General features: G+C 36.9%; 1 protein-coding gene across 1 annotated transcript; it reads right to left on the bottom strand.

The window, feature by feature from the left end:
• Positions 1-5,598: 5,598 nt before the first annotated feature.
• LOC136839999 (uncharacterized) lies at positions 5,599-6,994 on the bottom strand. Its single transcript, XM_067106284.1, has 2 exons — positions 6,790-6,994; positions 5,599-6,383 (listed from the first exon to the last, which is right to left on the bottom strand). The coding sequence occupies exons 1-2, from the start codon at positions 6,992-6,994 to the stop codon at positions 5,599-5,601; spliced, it is 990 nt and encodes a 329-aa protein (XP_066962385.1).
• Between the last annotated feature and the right edge of the window lie 9,197 nt (positions 6,995-16,191).

The following is a 16,191-nucleotide window of genomic DNA, read 5'->3' as shown; positions in this document are numbered from 1 at the left end:
TTGCACTACCACATGAAAATGAATTCGTATGTGCATGAAAATAATTTGTGTGTGCATGAAAATAATTTACATGTGAATGAAAATAATTTGTATGTGCATGAAAATAACTCTTATGGCATGAAAATAATTTGTATGTGCATGAAAATAATTTGTATGTGCATGAAAATAATTTGTATGCGCAATTTGCATGAAAAAAATAATTCGTATGTGCATGAAAATAATTGTATGTGCATGTTATGTGCATGAAAGTAATTTGTATGTGCACAAAAATAATTCGTATGTGCATGAAAATAATTTGTATGTGCATGAAAATAATTTGCATGTGCATGAAATTAACTTATATGTGCAGGAAAATAATTTGCATGTGCATGAAATGAGTTGTATATGCATGAAAATAATTTGGCTGTGCATGAAAATAATTCGTGTGTGCATGGAAAATAATTTTGCATGTGCGTGAAAAATAATTCGCATGAAATAACTCATATGTGCATAAAAATAATTTTGCATGTGAAAAAATTTGTTGAATGTTTACTTCATGATTGCATTCACTCCGAGGTAATTATATCCTTAATAACTTTCAAACGCCGGCGGTTTCCTCCACATTTGCACAAATGCGTCGTTTGGAAAAACTGGAGATGGTATTATCAATTTAACCTTTTCATTAATTGTTCAAACGCTGGATTCATTATGTGTATCATTGAGAATTACTTGGTTTATAACAACTATTTGTCGTAATCGTCTCGATTGCGTAACTAATATTAATTTGGGGTTATATTTGTTAAAATTATTTGTCGTAATCGTCCCGATTGCCGAACAAATATTAATCTGGGAGTTTATGTTTAGTTAAACTTTGTATCAGTGGCAACAAATCTTTTTACAATTCACATTTCTGTGTATTAATACCGAATTAATTAGCCATGATCATGATACGAATGTAAAACAGACTTTGTTTGATGTTTGATCACTGTGTGATTAGCAACCTCTTTCATTCCTTTTACTGTACCTCCAGTTCATATTCTCTTTCTTCCATCTGACTTTCCACCCTCTCTAACAATTTGTTTACAGTGCAACTGCGAGGTTTCCTCCTGTTACACCTTTGAAACCTTCTTACCGTCAATGTCCTCGCAGCGCTGAATGACCTCATAGATCCCAGCGCTTTGTTCTTGGGCCTAAATTTTATACTCTGTTCTATTCTAATTGCATAATTCTTTTGCTATTCAAGTTTGTCTAAAGTAATGCGTATACCAGGTGACAGAGAACTGCTTAAAAATCTCTCAGTCCCAAACCTGAAATGAATAAATGGATTGGGATTCGGTGAAGAATGAAGTGGCGGGGTAGGTGGCCCGGGGGTGAGGGTTGCGTGGGGAGGGGTGTGGTAAAGTGGCAGGAGGGCATGGTTGTGCAAGAATGTTTTCACTTTTTTCTCAATTACGTTTTAGGTGATAATAATAATAATAATAATAATAATAATAATAATAATAATAATGTAATAACATCAAAATGACAACAACGAACAATTAATAATAATCACCATCATCATCATCATAAAAATAATAATAATAATAATAATAATAATAATTGTGTAATTCCTCAAAATACAACAATGATTAATTAACTGAACAATAATGATAATAATAGCAAAGTTTACAGCAATGGTTATTATTAATAAATAATAATTATAATAATAATAGTATGATAATAATAATAATGTGTAATTCCATCAAACTGACAAAAATGATTAAATAATAATAATAAATAATAATAATAATAGCATCAGACTTACAATAATAATATAATAATAATAATAATAAATAATAGTAATAATAATAACACTGTGTAATCCCATCCAACTGGCAACAGTGGTCACCCAACTCTAGCTAAAAGTGACATAGCAATTAAGTAACTGTACACCCACGTAAGTCCTACTTCTTCCTCCTCCCCTCCCCCTCCCCTCCCCAAAAATCTAATCCACCTAAAAAAAAAAAAAAAAACCGGGATAAAAACGGGTGACTTCCATCAGGTTAGGATAATTACATTTAATCCTGGAGCAAGGGCGTTCTTAATTACTTCTGAATGGTTCAAAGGGGGGGAGATCATTTATAATTAAGAAATGAGCTGTGACGGATAAGGCGAAGGGTTTAAATGAAGTCTGATTCTCTTCTCTCTTTCTTCCTCCGTTCCTTCTTTCCTCCTGCGGCGTTTTTATTTTCCCTTGGAAGTCGCTGGAGATGGGGTACTGCTATAAAGCTTTGTTGTGTGTGTGTGTGTATATGTATGTATATATATATATATATATATATATATATATATATATATATATATTACACTATATATATGTATATACACTCCCACATATATATTATATATATATATATATATATATATATATATATATATATATATATATATATATATATATATATATATATATATATATATATATAAATTTTGACTCACATCAGGATCGAACCCAGGTCTTTCAAATGTAAGACCAGGCGCTTATAACCAGGCCAAGTCATAAAAAAGAAGTTGGAACCTGAGTACAACTGTCCCTATGAATTACCTAGAGCAAGCTAACTGTTCCACACACGTGATTGTGTTGATATTTCTATATATATATATATATATATATATATATATATATATATATATATATATATATATATATATATATATGAGCCCATAAAAACTTTCCAAAATGTAGAAAGTAAATGCTATATTTCAGACCAACTGTCTCTTTTCTTGCCTGAAGAGAGAGACAGGTGGTCTCTGAAATATAGCATTTATTTACATGTTGAAATTTTTTTTTATGAAAATTGTTTTAACATATTATATATATATATATATATATATATATATATATATATATATATATATATATATATATATATATATATTAAGAGTTTTGTTGCTGACTGTCATAGCCTAACATTTCACAGTAGCGACGAACAGTGACCATTTGGTAACAAATTTTTAACCTTCTGCGATGTTCGGTAAATAAATGAATATTTAATTATGGCGCTGTGCATACGTCAGAAAGACAATTTAAACTGCATAATTGCCCTCACAAGTAAGTTAGGTAATAAATAGCAAAATGAAACAACTCATAGAGTAAACAAGCAAAATGCGCTGCCAAAGTTTCTTCGGCGCATTCGAGTTTTCTGTACAGCCGCTCCAACGTATAATCAAGACCACCGAAAATAGATCTATCTTTCGGTAGTCCTGGTATAATGCTGTATAACCCACCGCCCATGAAACTTTAATCACAGCCCGGTGATGGCTTATCCTATATCGTTGCCAGACGCACGATTATGGCTAACTTTAACCTTAAATAAAATAAAAACTACTGAAGCTAGAGGGCTGCAATTTGGTATGTTCGATGATCGGAAGGTAGGTGATCAACATGCCAATTTGCAGCCCTCTCATCAGTTGATTTTAGGAATCTGAGGTGGACAGAATAAAAGTGCGGACGGACAGACAAAAGCCAGCACCATCGTTTTCTTTTACAGAAAACTAAAAAGGTATCTTTATTTATAGTATTTGTTTTTAGGCCGACAATGTACGGGATAAAAATAAAAAATAGACTTTATGTCCCGTCCATTCGAAAATTGCTTAAGTGAATACAAACTTCAAATTGTTTGTGTGTGTTGGGGTTGGGGGATGAGGTGTGTTGGTTGGCATCACTGACAACAAGACCTCAATCCTGTGATGCCTGATCGATTTAAATATCCGGAAAATGAGGGAATGATTGATGTGAAATGGGTAATGATTATCTAAGATTTCATCTTTTACACTTTCACTCATCTCGTGAGCTTTTATTCAACTTCGTAAGTTTTGTAATAAGTTTTGTGAGCTTTCATTCAGTTTTCCAAGTTTCATTCAATTTCATAAGCCATTATTCAATTTCACGACTTTCTTTCAATTTCATGAACTCCCATTCAGCAATGCAGGTTCTATTCTATCTCAGTTTTGCAGGTTCTATTCTTTTTCGTGAGCTTTCAGTGTATTCTTTTTAGTTTTCATTCAGTTTCATGTGCCTCACTTAGAGTTACTGAGCTTAATTCAGTTTCCTGAGCACTCATTGAGTTTTTTAGCATTCATTCAGTTTTTGGAGCATTCATCCGGTTTTTGGAGGATTCATTCAGTTTTTGGAGCATTCATCCGGTTTTTGGAGCATTCATTCCAGTTTTTGGAGCTTTCATCCGGTTTTGGAGCTTTCATTCAGTTGTTGGAGCATTCATTCAGTTTTGGAGCTTTCATTCAATTTCATGAACTTTGACTGGATTACCTACCCTTTCATCTAATTCTCTGACCTTCCACTGAAACTTTCTAAGCTTTAATTAAATTTCTTGAGCTTTGACTCAACATTTCTTTCTGCAGATTTAGTTTCCATCCACTGTATTGCAGTGTTTTCAGCAGTGACCAGTGCCCTTGCGACGCCATTTAAAAGTATTCAGCCAATCAGTTGTAAGTGACGCAACGCAAGTCCAGTGCCACAGAGTTCAAGGGAGGCTGCAATACTTCTGTGAAGTACCGAATATTTTCTACTTTATGCACGCACATTTTAAGTTTTCCTTGGATTTGGTTGTCTATGTTGACCCATTTGACTCATTTTGTCTCTATGATACCGTTCGTTGATTTTAGGTTTTCTGTAAAAGAAAAATATTTTGCTGGCTTTGTCTGTCCTCCCCAAATCTTAAAAACTACTGAGGGTAGAGGGCTGCAAATTGGTATGTTGATCATCCACCCTCCAATCATCAAACATATCAAATTACAGCCCTCTAGCATCGGTAGTTTTTATTTCATTAAGGTTAAATTTAACCATAATCGTGCGTCTGGCAACGCTGTAGGACAGGGCACCACCGGGTCATGGTTAAAGTTTCATGGCTGCGGCTCATACAGCGTTATACTGAGACCACCGAATGATAGATATATTTTCTGTGGCCTTGATTATACGCTATACAGACATCTCGATTGCGAAGAAGAAACTTCGGCTTATTTTTTACTTTTTTTTTGTCGTTTTTTCATATATATATATATATATATATATATATATATATATATATATATATATATATATATATGTGTATGTGTGTGTGTGTGTGTGTGTGTGTGTGTAAGAGCATTTAATATCTGGAAGTTTCTATGGCAAGATAATTGCGTCTTTAGCTTATTCCTTATGGGTGTATGCTTATGCTGAATAATAATAATAGTAATAATAATAATAATAATAATAATAATAACAATAATATTCTCTATTACTTCGGCAGGTGGAGGACTCTGACTCTCCAGCCATTTGTCAAGGTAAGTCATCCACATGACATCTCTATCCCTTTATTTCGTTGTCAAGCATCAACAGGGGGCACGTAAGTGATGCATATTTTACATGAAGGCAGGATCTTTGATTTGTAGAAATGCCCATCTTTATACGTAGGTATGTATGTATATGAATATATATACATATATATACTTCATATTTCACTATTCCCCCGCCATCGTATAAGTGTCCAGTATTCGCAAAGAGCCCAGGTAGAGCTAATGTCATCAGAAGTCACGTTAAAATATCACAACTGTAAATTAAAACATTCAGTCCAAATGTCATCGCTTATTACTGCAACGTTTCAGGCGGGGGCTCAAAGAACCAGATTTAATGATGTCAATGATGTTTGAATTTGGGGCCGATTTTTGCTCGCGATTTTTTTTTTTTTTTTTTTTTTTCTCGGCGGGCGGCGGGATGATGCAGGGATTTGGACGGGGTGGTGAATCGAGGATGGAGGATGATTTGTTGTTGGAGACTGGGGAGGAGGGAAGAGTAAGGGGAGGTGATGGGGATGGGGATTTGGACGGGTTGGTGAATCGAGGATGGAGGATGATTTGTTGTTGTTGGAGACTGGGGAGGAGGGGGAGAGATGGGGGATGGGGATGGGGGTGATGGGGGATGGGGACTTTGGAGGGGGTGGTGATTCGAGGATGGAGGATGATTTGTTGTTGGAGACTAAGGGGAGGAGGGAAGAGTAAGGGGGGGTGATGATGGGGATGGGGATTTGGACAGGTTGGTGAATCGAGGATGGAGGATGATTTGTTGTTTGGAGACTGGGAGTAAGGAGGTGGGGTGATGGGGGGATTTGGACAGGATGGTGTCGAGTGGAGGATGATTTGACTGGGGAGGAGGGGGGGGATGATGGAGGATGGGGATGAGATGATTTGTTGTTGGAGACTGGGAGGAGGTGGGGGGATGGTGATGATTTGTTCAGGGATGATGGAGGATGGGGGATGGAGGATGATTTGTTGTTGGAGACTGGGGAGTAAGGGGGTAGGGTGATGGGGATGGGGATTTGGACAGGATGGTGAATCGAGAATGGAGGATGATTTGTTGTTGGAGACTGGGGGAAGAGGGGAGAGTAAGGGTGGGGGATGGGTGATGGGGATTTGGACGAGATGGTAAATCGAGGATGGAGGATGATTTGTTGTTGGAGATTGGGGGGAGGAGGTAAGGGGATGGGGGATGGGGATTTGGACGGGATGGTGTATCGGGAATGGAGGATGATTTGTTGGAGATTGGTTAAGTTATGTATATCTTAGTTTAACCAGACCACTGAGCTGATTAACAGCTCTCCTAGGGCTGCCCCGAAGGATTAGACTTATTTTACGTGGCTAAGAACCAACTGGTTGCCTAGCAACGGTACCTACAGCTTATAGGGGAATCCGAACCACATTATAGCGAGAAATGAATTTCTATCACCAGAAATAAATTCCTCTTATTCTTCATTGGCCGGTCGGGATTCGAACTTGCGGCCAACAGAGTGGTAACTGAGAACGGAACCCGCTCGCCCAACGAAGAACTAGTGTGGAGGAGGGGAGAGTAAGGGGCGGGGTGACGGGGATAGGGAATTTGTAGGGGATGGTGTATCGAGGATGGAGGATGATTTGTTGTTGGAGATTGGTGGAGGAGGGAGGGGAGTAAGGGGGTGATGGCGGATGGGCATAGGGGCATGTAGGATAAGAGAGATGGGAGAGCAAATGAAAATAGGTGCCTAGATAGTTTATGAGTAGTGTCATTCAGTGTTAAGAAAGAGAGTCGAGATTGTGGGCTCAAGAATATCATTGCCATTAGTTTAATCCTAAAGGGAGAAGAAGAAGGAGAGGATTGAAGAGGTTTTATAATCCACAAGAGAATCCATGTCAGTGTTAAGTCTTCTGTAAAAGAAAACTATTGTGCCAGCTTTATCTGTCCGGCCGCACTTTTTTCTGTCCTCACTTTTTCTGTCGGCCCTCAGATCTTAAAATCTACTGAGGCTAGAGGGCTGCAAATTGGTATGTTGATCACCCATCCTCCAATCATCAAACACCAAATTGCATCCCTCTAGCCTCAGTAGTTTTTATTTCATTTTAGGTTAAAGTTAGCCATAATCGTGCTTTTGGCAACGATGTAGGATAAGACACCACCGTCCCCGTGGTTAAAGTTTCACGGACTGCGGCTCATACAGCATTGTACCGGGACCACCGAAAGATAGGTCTATTTTCGGTGGCCTTGATTATACGCTGTACAGAAAACTCGACTGCGCCGAGGAAACGTCGGCGCATTTTCTCGATTAAATTTTATGAAGTAAAGTTTATTTATTATTGAAATGATAAAGTTAGGTTTCTGAGTGAAGATGAAAGGAACAACTTTAAACGGAGGGAAAATATAGTGAGGTGTACACTGAGGAAACACTGAACAGACCCACTTGCTCTTTTGCAGGCCAGTAAAAGTCTTTTTATTATTATTATTTGTCACCTAGGGCTTTTATTTGAATATGCGGTAAATGCGTATGTTTTAAAGAGGACGAAAGACTTGTTTAAATAGACAGTAAATGCCTTTGTTTGAATGGGGACTAAAATACTTTTGTTATGGTGGTAATAAATGCCATTGTTTATATATTATATATATATATATATATATATATATATATATATATATATATATATATATATGTGTGTGTGTGTGTGTATATTGTATTTATATATATTAATACATATATATGTAAACACATAATATATATACTATACACACATATATGTATATATATATTTGTATATATATATATATATATATATATGTATATGTATGTATATATATATATATATATATATATATATATATATATATATATATATATATATATATATATATATATATATATATATATATAGAAAGAGCGAGAGAGAAACATTTTATTCATGACTGTATTGCTGTAATAGAAACAAAACTTGACAACTTCTCCCCACTCAGACCCAATCGTAACTTATATTTCCAGTTTTTTTTTTTTTTTAGTTTTATTCCTTTTTCTTGTTGCAGCTCAGGATCGCTTGTAAACTGTGCAATATATTTTTTCATGCGCGCACGCCTTTCAAACCCCGTCTCTCTCTCTCTCTCTCTCTCTCTCTCTCTCTCTCTCTCTCTCTCTCTCTCTCTCTCTCTCTCTCTCCTGTATTACTTCGACTAAAGGGTTTGTTTTGCAAGTAACTTCTTCCCTTTTGTATGCGGTGTTTTCGTTGTAATTTTGAGATTTTCTTTTCCGTAAATCAAATTTTTTTTCTGTTAAAGAAAACTGTTGTGCCGGCTTTGTTTGTTCTTCCGCGCTTGATTCTGTCCGCACTTTTTCTGTCCGCCCTCAGATCATGTAAACTACTGAGGCTAGAGGGCTGCAAATTGGTATGTTGATCATCCACCTTCCATTCATCAAGCGTACCAAATTGCAGCCCTCTAGCCTCAGTCCGTTTTATATTATTTAAGATTAAAGTTAGTCATGATCGTGCTTTTCTGTCCGCCTTCAGATCTTGAATACTACTGAGGCTAGAGGGCTGCAAATTGGTATGTTGATCGTCCATCTCCAATCATCAAACATAGTAGATTGCAGCCCTCTAGCCTCAGTATTTTTTTATTTTGTTTCAGGTTAAAGTTAGCCATAATCGTGCTGCTGGCAACGTTATAGAATAGGCCACCACCGGGCCATGGTTAAAGTTTCATGGACCGCGGCTCATACAGCATAATACCTAGACCACCGAAAGTTTGATCAGTTTTCGGTGGCGTTGATTATGCGCTGTACTGAAAACTCGATTGCGCCAAAAGAAACTCGGTGCATTTTTTACTTCTTATTTTTGTAGTTTAACTTTTAATTTTAAGATTTTCTTTTCCTTTTTTCCTTTGGATCGGTTAGTATCTGATTAGTAATGTGTTAGTGATACATTTTGTTAATATATATAAAAAAGAGTATTAGTTATTTGATATTGTTATAATTTACGACTAAATTTACCTAGTTATGCAACAAAACCAAAACTTTTTAAAAAGAAAAACAAGTAATAAGTGCGCTGAAGTGTCTTCGGCGCAATCGAGTTTTCTGTACAGCCGCTGCAGCGTATAATCAAGGCCTCCGAAAATAGATCTATCTTCCGGTGGTCTCGGCATAATGCTATGAACCGCGGCCCATGAATCTTCAACCACGGACCGGTGGTGGCCTATCCTATATCGTTGCCAAAAGCACGGTTATGGCTAACTTTAACCTTAAATCAAATAAAACTACTGAGGAGGCTAGAGGGCTGCAATTTGATATGTTTGATGATTGGAGGGTGGATGATCAACATGCCAATTTGCAGCCCTCTAGCCTCAGTAGTTTTAAGATATGAGAGCGGACAGAAAAAGTTCGACTCTCTTCGATGCGTGCAAAGTTATACATGTCAATAACAGTACTTTGATTTTCAGTGATTGAATTTACTGAGATTTAAAAACCCCGGAATGCCTGTTGGGAAGCTTCCGTGAATTCGCTGTTTATACTCTGATTGAGTGATTGATCCATGGAACCTGGCTTCAAATAATTGATCGTTGATGCCGATGGTAAGGTGCTCTGAAAAGATGCCAGTATAACCTGTGTAGGTTAAGAATATTTTAGAATGTCTTCTCTCTCTCTCTCTCTCTGTCGTAAAACTCCATAGTACGAAATTTTATTAATGTTAATTATTAATTCAGGTAAAAAATTTCTCTCTCTCTCTCTCTCTCTCTCTCTCTCTCTCTCTCTCTCTCTCTCTCTCTCTCTCTCTCTCTCTCTCTCTCTCGTAAAATAAAATTTTATTAATTTTGTATTAATTCAGGTAAGATTTGACTCTCTCTCTCTCTCTCTCTCTCTCTCTCTCTCTCTCTCTCTCTCTCTCTCTCTCTCTCTCTCTCCATAGAATAAATGTTTATTAATGTTTATTAATTCAGGTAAGAAATGACTCTCTCTCTCTCTCTCTCTCTCTCTCTCTCTCTCTCTCTCTCTCTCTCATGCACTTTCATTTCAGCTCGGAATCCAGCATGTATTGCAAATAAAGGATATTCTTTTCAATTAGGTTGCCCCGTCAATACATGTTGAGGTTTGTGGTTCAATCAAGCAATTCCTTTCTGGATGTCAATCGAGTGGATTGAACGTCATTTTTTCTAATGGACTGACCTAGAGTCAGTCTGCCATTTTGAACCTCTTTGACAGCCAGTTGAAAAACGAGGTTAGAATAGATAGTTGCTGTGTTTGAATGTATATCTATATATATAGATATATATATTATGTATGTATATGTATATATAGATTATATTTTTATATGTATATGTATGTGTATATATATGCTTGTATACATAGGTTATATATAAGTGTATATATAATGTATGTATAAAATATACACATAAAACATATATATGTATATGCATATATATATATATATATATATATATATATATATATATATATATTTTTAGAGAGAGAGAGAGAGAGATTTAAGTATTTATATATATATATATATTATTTTATTTATATTTATTTATTTATTTATTTATTTATTATGTACACCCACGGAATAAATCCGCTATCAAACATTAAAACCAGCTAAGCTTAATACCGCACGCGAAAGGGCGACAAAAATATATAGCCTGGACAGGCAGGGAGGCGTGGAGTTCCGTCAAAGGGAATTATATATGGCGATTCGAAGCCTACAGTGGGTCCCTTTACATAATGCATCCCCGGGGAATCGATATCGGTCGTTAAGGTACTTCTGGATTCGCTCGCTCGACCGCGACGAGATTGTGTTTGTGAAAACTGAATTATTAGTGGGGCTTCACATTATCCGGGAGAAGGTGGGGGGGCGGCTGAACTTGCCCGGAAACGGAACGAATCTTACTAGGAATATCCATTAATTTTTTTTTTTTTTTTTAAGGAAGGCCGGTTTGTTTGCGAATAGCTGATTTCTTTTCAGTGTGTCTGACCGATTTCGTGTTGTTTCTTTTTTTTTTTGTGTGTGTGTGAAGTATGACTGGTTTGTTTGCGAATAGCTGATTTCTGTGAAGTGTATATTTGATTTACTTGGGGGCCACCTCTGTTTGGAAGTAATCAATTGTATGCATATAGTCACAGTAACGCTTATAATCATGTAGGCTAATCTACTTTGAAAATAACGGTTCAATTAATGAATAACTGGCTAGACAATGGGACTGTTTTACCAAAATACAGCTTTTTTGGGGTTTAGGAAGAGCTAACTTACTTGAAATGCAGATAATTCATTTGAAAATGAATTAGCAACAACTGACCGCAGATGCCTTCATTCTGTATAGTTACAGAAGCACTGTAGGTACACATATATACATATGTATATTAATATGTATATATATATATATATATATATATATATATATATATATATATATATATATATATATATTTATTACTATCATACACATATATATATATATATATATATATGTATGTATGTCTGTATGTATGTATGTATGGGTGTGTGTATGTATGCATGTTTGTATATTCGCAGTGTGTTTAGACATCGATACAAATGTACGTTCATATACAGAAACCACAAAAAACATATCCAGACGCAATTAGAAACATGAATTTCAAATTCTTCTCTTCTTTCTCTCTTTCTCTTCTCTCTCTCTCTCTCTCTCTCTCTCTCAGTATCAACGTTCCATCCGTTTCATGACAGTATTTCTGTCTGTCTAAACAGACGGCAGCCGAAACAGTTTGTTTAATGATCACTTGAATAAATAGACGGGGAGAATGATTGAGAAACGGTCGAGCAGAAACATCGAGAGCAATGACCAGCCTGTTGAGAGCTGAGAGAGAGAGGAGAGGTTGCATATCTTATGCTACGGTAACATGTCCACGCGACGATAGGGACGGGAGAAAGTTCCTAAAGAATTAACATTATTTTTACGAGAGAGAGAGAGAGATTGCACATCTTATGCTACGGTAACATGTCCACGACGATAGGCGTTCCTAAAGAATTAACATTATAGAGAGAGAGAGAGAAAAAGAGATTGCACATCTTTGCTACGGAATTCCACGGCGATTGCAGGAAAAAATTTCATTTGAGAAACAATTATTTCTTATGAAACCACTTCCTCATTTGCATAGGAACCTCTAGTAAAGGAGTCTGGATCCTATGTGGGCTAAGTAGGTTACCTTTAACATCCAGTATTTCCCAGGAAAATGCTAGATACCATTACAAGACTCAGACCTACCCTTGAGAGCAGTGAGGCTGGAGGCTGAGATGAGGAGGAGATTTGTAGGAAGTGAAAGTACTGGAAAGACATGAGTGGCGGAGGAATTTCACAGAGGCCCTTTGCATCTCACGGCGTTGAAGGCAATGAGATGAGGTGACATGTCTTATATACGGCAAATCCTATGCCATCCTAAACAACTAAATATTCAGTTGATTAGAGCAGCGCCCTGTAGGGGAGTAGTCAGTCATAGCACCCTCATGCGGTGTGCGCTGTAGGCATTACTTGTTCTTGCAACGTGCCTTCTGGCCCCAGCTGCAACCCCTTTTCGTTCCTTTTACTCTACCTCCTTTCACATTCTCTTCCATCATCTTCCCACCTCTCCTAACAATTGATTCATAGTGCAACTGCTTTGAGGTTTTCTCCTGTTACACCTTTCAAACCTCTTCTGCCAAGTTTGCTTTTCAGCGCTGAATGACCCCATAGGTCCCAGTGCATGGCCTTGGCCTAAATTTATATTCATATCAACTCAACTCAGCTACAGCAACGGGATTAAACCAAAAAAAGGAGGCATGATTTACACCTGAAGACTATGTCCCAGTAAAATATGCTTTTTCACCACCTGTAGTTAGGGATTTGTTGAATTGTCTTTGCTTTCAGAAGACTAAGAAGGACTTATCGCCTTCAAAAGGCCCTGTGATGCATTTCTGCTTGGCCTCAGGGTGGGTTGTTACCAGCTTCCCATCACGACCCTATAAGGGGGAAATGGTAGAAGTAAGGTAAGGAGCGATGATAATAATAATAATAATAATAAGTAAAAAGATACTCATGGAAGCATGATTTGAATGGAGAAACAAGTCCACAGCTACGCATGGATGCAAATATTTAAAAATGAATTTACGGAGAGCTTTCGGGAATCTGCTGATTCTCCCCACTCCTTTTTTTTTTTTTTTAAATATATGTGCCCATACATCAATGTGGATTTGTTTTCCAACAACAACAACCACAGTAATAATAATACACATAATAATAATAATACACACACAATAATAATAATAATAATAATAATAATGTGTCTGTGAGTTGTCAAACTTTAGATATTTTCATATGGGAGCAACGGAATCTGTTGATTCCACCCCCAACTTTTTAAGATATATGTACCGATATATTAATGTGGATTTGCTTCCCAACAACAACCACAACATAATAATAATGATAATGCTGTATATCAGGTCCACAATAATATTCAGTGGTGAATTATGTTGATTTTATAAAACGTTATAAGAGCTTTCGAACCCTGTCCTGGGTTCATCTTTCAGTTTATTACTACTACTACTACTACTACTACTACTACTACTAATAATGTAATAATAATAATAATAATAATAATAATAATAATAATAATAATAATAATGCTATTACTACTACTAATAGTAATATTCACCTTTCCTGTCCGTAACTTAAATGGCAGAGTTCATTCATTTTTACCAGAGAGTGGATGGGGTCACTGAAGAAAATGATAATTGTCTTTTACTCCTTCTGTTCTTTGATTTGAACGCAGAAATATCACAACTTTTAATAGCACGTGAAGGGGCATTCACTGACTTAATGCAGTATTTACCTCTGACGAATGTAGCCATCTGGATTTTTTTTTCATGGGCGAGGGAGGGAGGAAATTAATAAAGGAATAAAGATTACTAAAGGAATAAAGATTTAATAAAGGAATAATATTTACTTATTTTGCATGACCGCGAAAAAGGTATATTCATGTTTACGACGTCATATCACGACCTGGGTATAATAACATTTCCCATCTTTGATTTTAGTGCGATCAAACATTCTACCCATGATAATTTCAAGAGGGTTGATATGGGCGACGTGTTTGTGTATGTTTGTGTAAGTGTTTGTGTGTGTGTTTGTTGCGGTCGTTGACGCTGTCTGTGAGGTAGACATTCTCATCTCTGAATTGATTGCAGTAATATTAATAATATAAAGAAGATTGAATGAGCGGTTTGGGTGTGTGTGTGTTTGTGTAAGTGTGTGTATGTGTATGTGTGGGAGTGTGTGTTTGGTTGTGGATTACTGACGTTGTAAGATATGCATGTCCCCTGATTTCCTTAAGTAATAACATAATAATTTAAAGAGGGGTAGATGAACTGTGTGTATGTGTGTGTAAGCTGTATGTGTAAGTGAGTGTGTGTGTGTAAGTGTGTAAGTGAGTGTGTGTGTGTGTGTGTGTGTGTGCGTGTTGCGGATTACTGGCACTGTATGATATACAGTTTTCTTCCCTTTGACTTGCTTGTGATAGTATAATAACTTAACAGAAGTTGGATTAGCTGTGTAAGTTTGTTTTGTGTGTAACTGTAAAAGTGTATGTGTGTATGTGTGTGTAAGTTGCCGATTACTGACGTTGTAATATATACATTTTTCTCCTCTTGCACGTGCTTGCATTATTAATATAATAATTGAAAAAAGGGTTGGATGAGGGGTATGTTTGTGTAAGTGTGTGTAAGTGTCTGCGCGTGTGTGTGTGTGTGTATAGCGGATTACTGCCGCTCCGAGACAAACATTTTCTCCTCCTTGGCTTGCTTGCAATAATATGATATTTGCCCGCGAGCGTCGTCCTCATTGCCTCCGATACCCGGGGAAGATTTCACCCGAGTTAGGGCGATACTGCGGAAAAGTCGAGAGCAGGATCGCGGAATTTCTCTCTCCCGCCGAAGCAAAGGGAGGCTGAGAATAATCCTCTTATTCGCCTCTTCCTCTTCTTCTTCTCTTCTTCTTCTTCTTCTTCTTCTTCTTCTTCTTCTTCTGGCGCTCGCGTTCCGCAGTTCAACGTTTTTGTGTGTAATTCTATTTCGTTTTGGCTAGACCGTGCAGAGAGAGAGAGAGAGAGAGAGAGAGAGAGGTTAAAATGCAAGAGAGATTGAAAGAGAGAAAGAGTATACAAGAAGGTTGAAGGTTAAAAAAGAGAGAGAGAGAGAGAGAGAGAGAGAGAGAGAGAGAGAGAGAGCGCTAGAAGAGAGTATAGAAGAGAGTTGAAAAGAGAGAGAGATAGTATACAAGAGGGTTAAAAATGCAGGAATACACGTGTGCGAATATTTATTGTTGTTGAAAACCATTTTGTTAGTGCACAGGAGATTTACTGGACTCTTATGTCTGATTTTTAGTTTTCTGTAAAAGAAAACTATTGTGGCGGCTTTGTCTGTCCGTAGGCACTTTATTCTGTCCGCCCTCAGATCTTAAAAACTACTGAGGCTAGAGGGCTGCAAATTGGTATGTTGACCATCCACCCTCCAGTCATCAAACATACCAAATTGCAGCCCTCTAGCCTCAGTAGTTTCTGTTTTTATAAGGTTAAAGTTAGCCATAATCGTGCTTCTGGCAAACGATATAAGATAAGCCACCACCGGGCCGTGGTTAAAGTTTCACGGGCAGCGGTTCATACAGCATTATACCGTGACCACCCAAAGATGGATCTATTTTCGGTGGCCTTGATTACGCGATGTACAGACAACTGGATTTTCGCATTTTTACTTGTTTTTTTATTGACCGCAATGACCTTATTAAGAAATTTCCGAGTTCCTCGAGCTTTTTGGATATAATTATCACTGTAAGTCTTGAATCCAGATGGGAAGGAAAGGAAATCATCACTAGAAAGGAATTGCAGTGTTATA

The sequence above is a fragment of the Macrobrachium rosenbergii genome, chromosome 1, assembly GCF_040412425.1.
Source record: "Macrobrachium rosenbergii isolate ZJJX-2024 chromosome 1, ASM4041242v1, whole genome shotgun sequence".
Taxonomy (NCBI): Eukaryota; Metazoa; Arthropoda; class Malacostraca; order Decapoda; family Palaemonidae; genus Macrobrachium; species Macrobrachium rosenbergii.
This window is presented reverse-complemented; position numbering and strand designations above follow the sequence as displayed.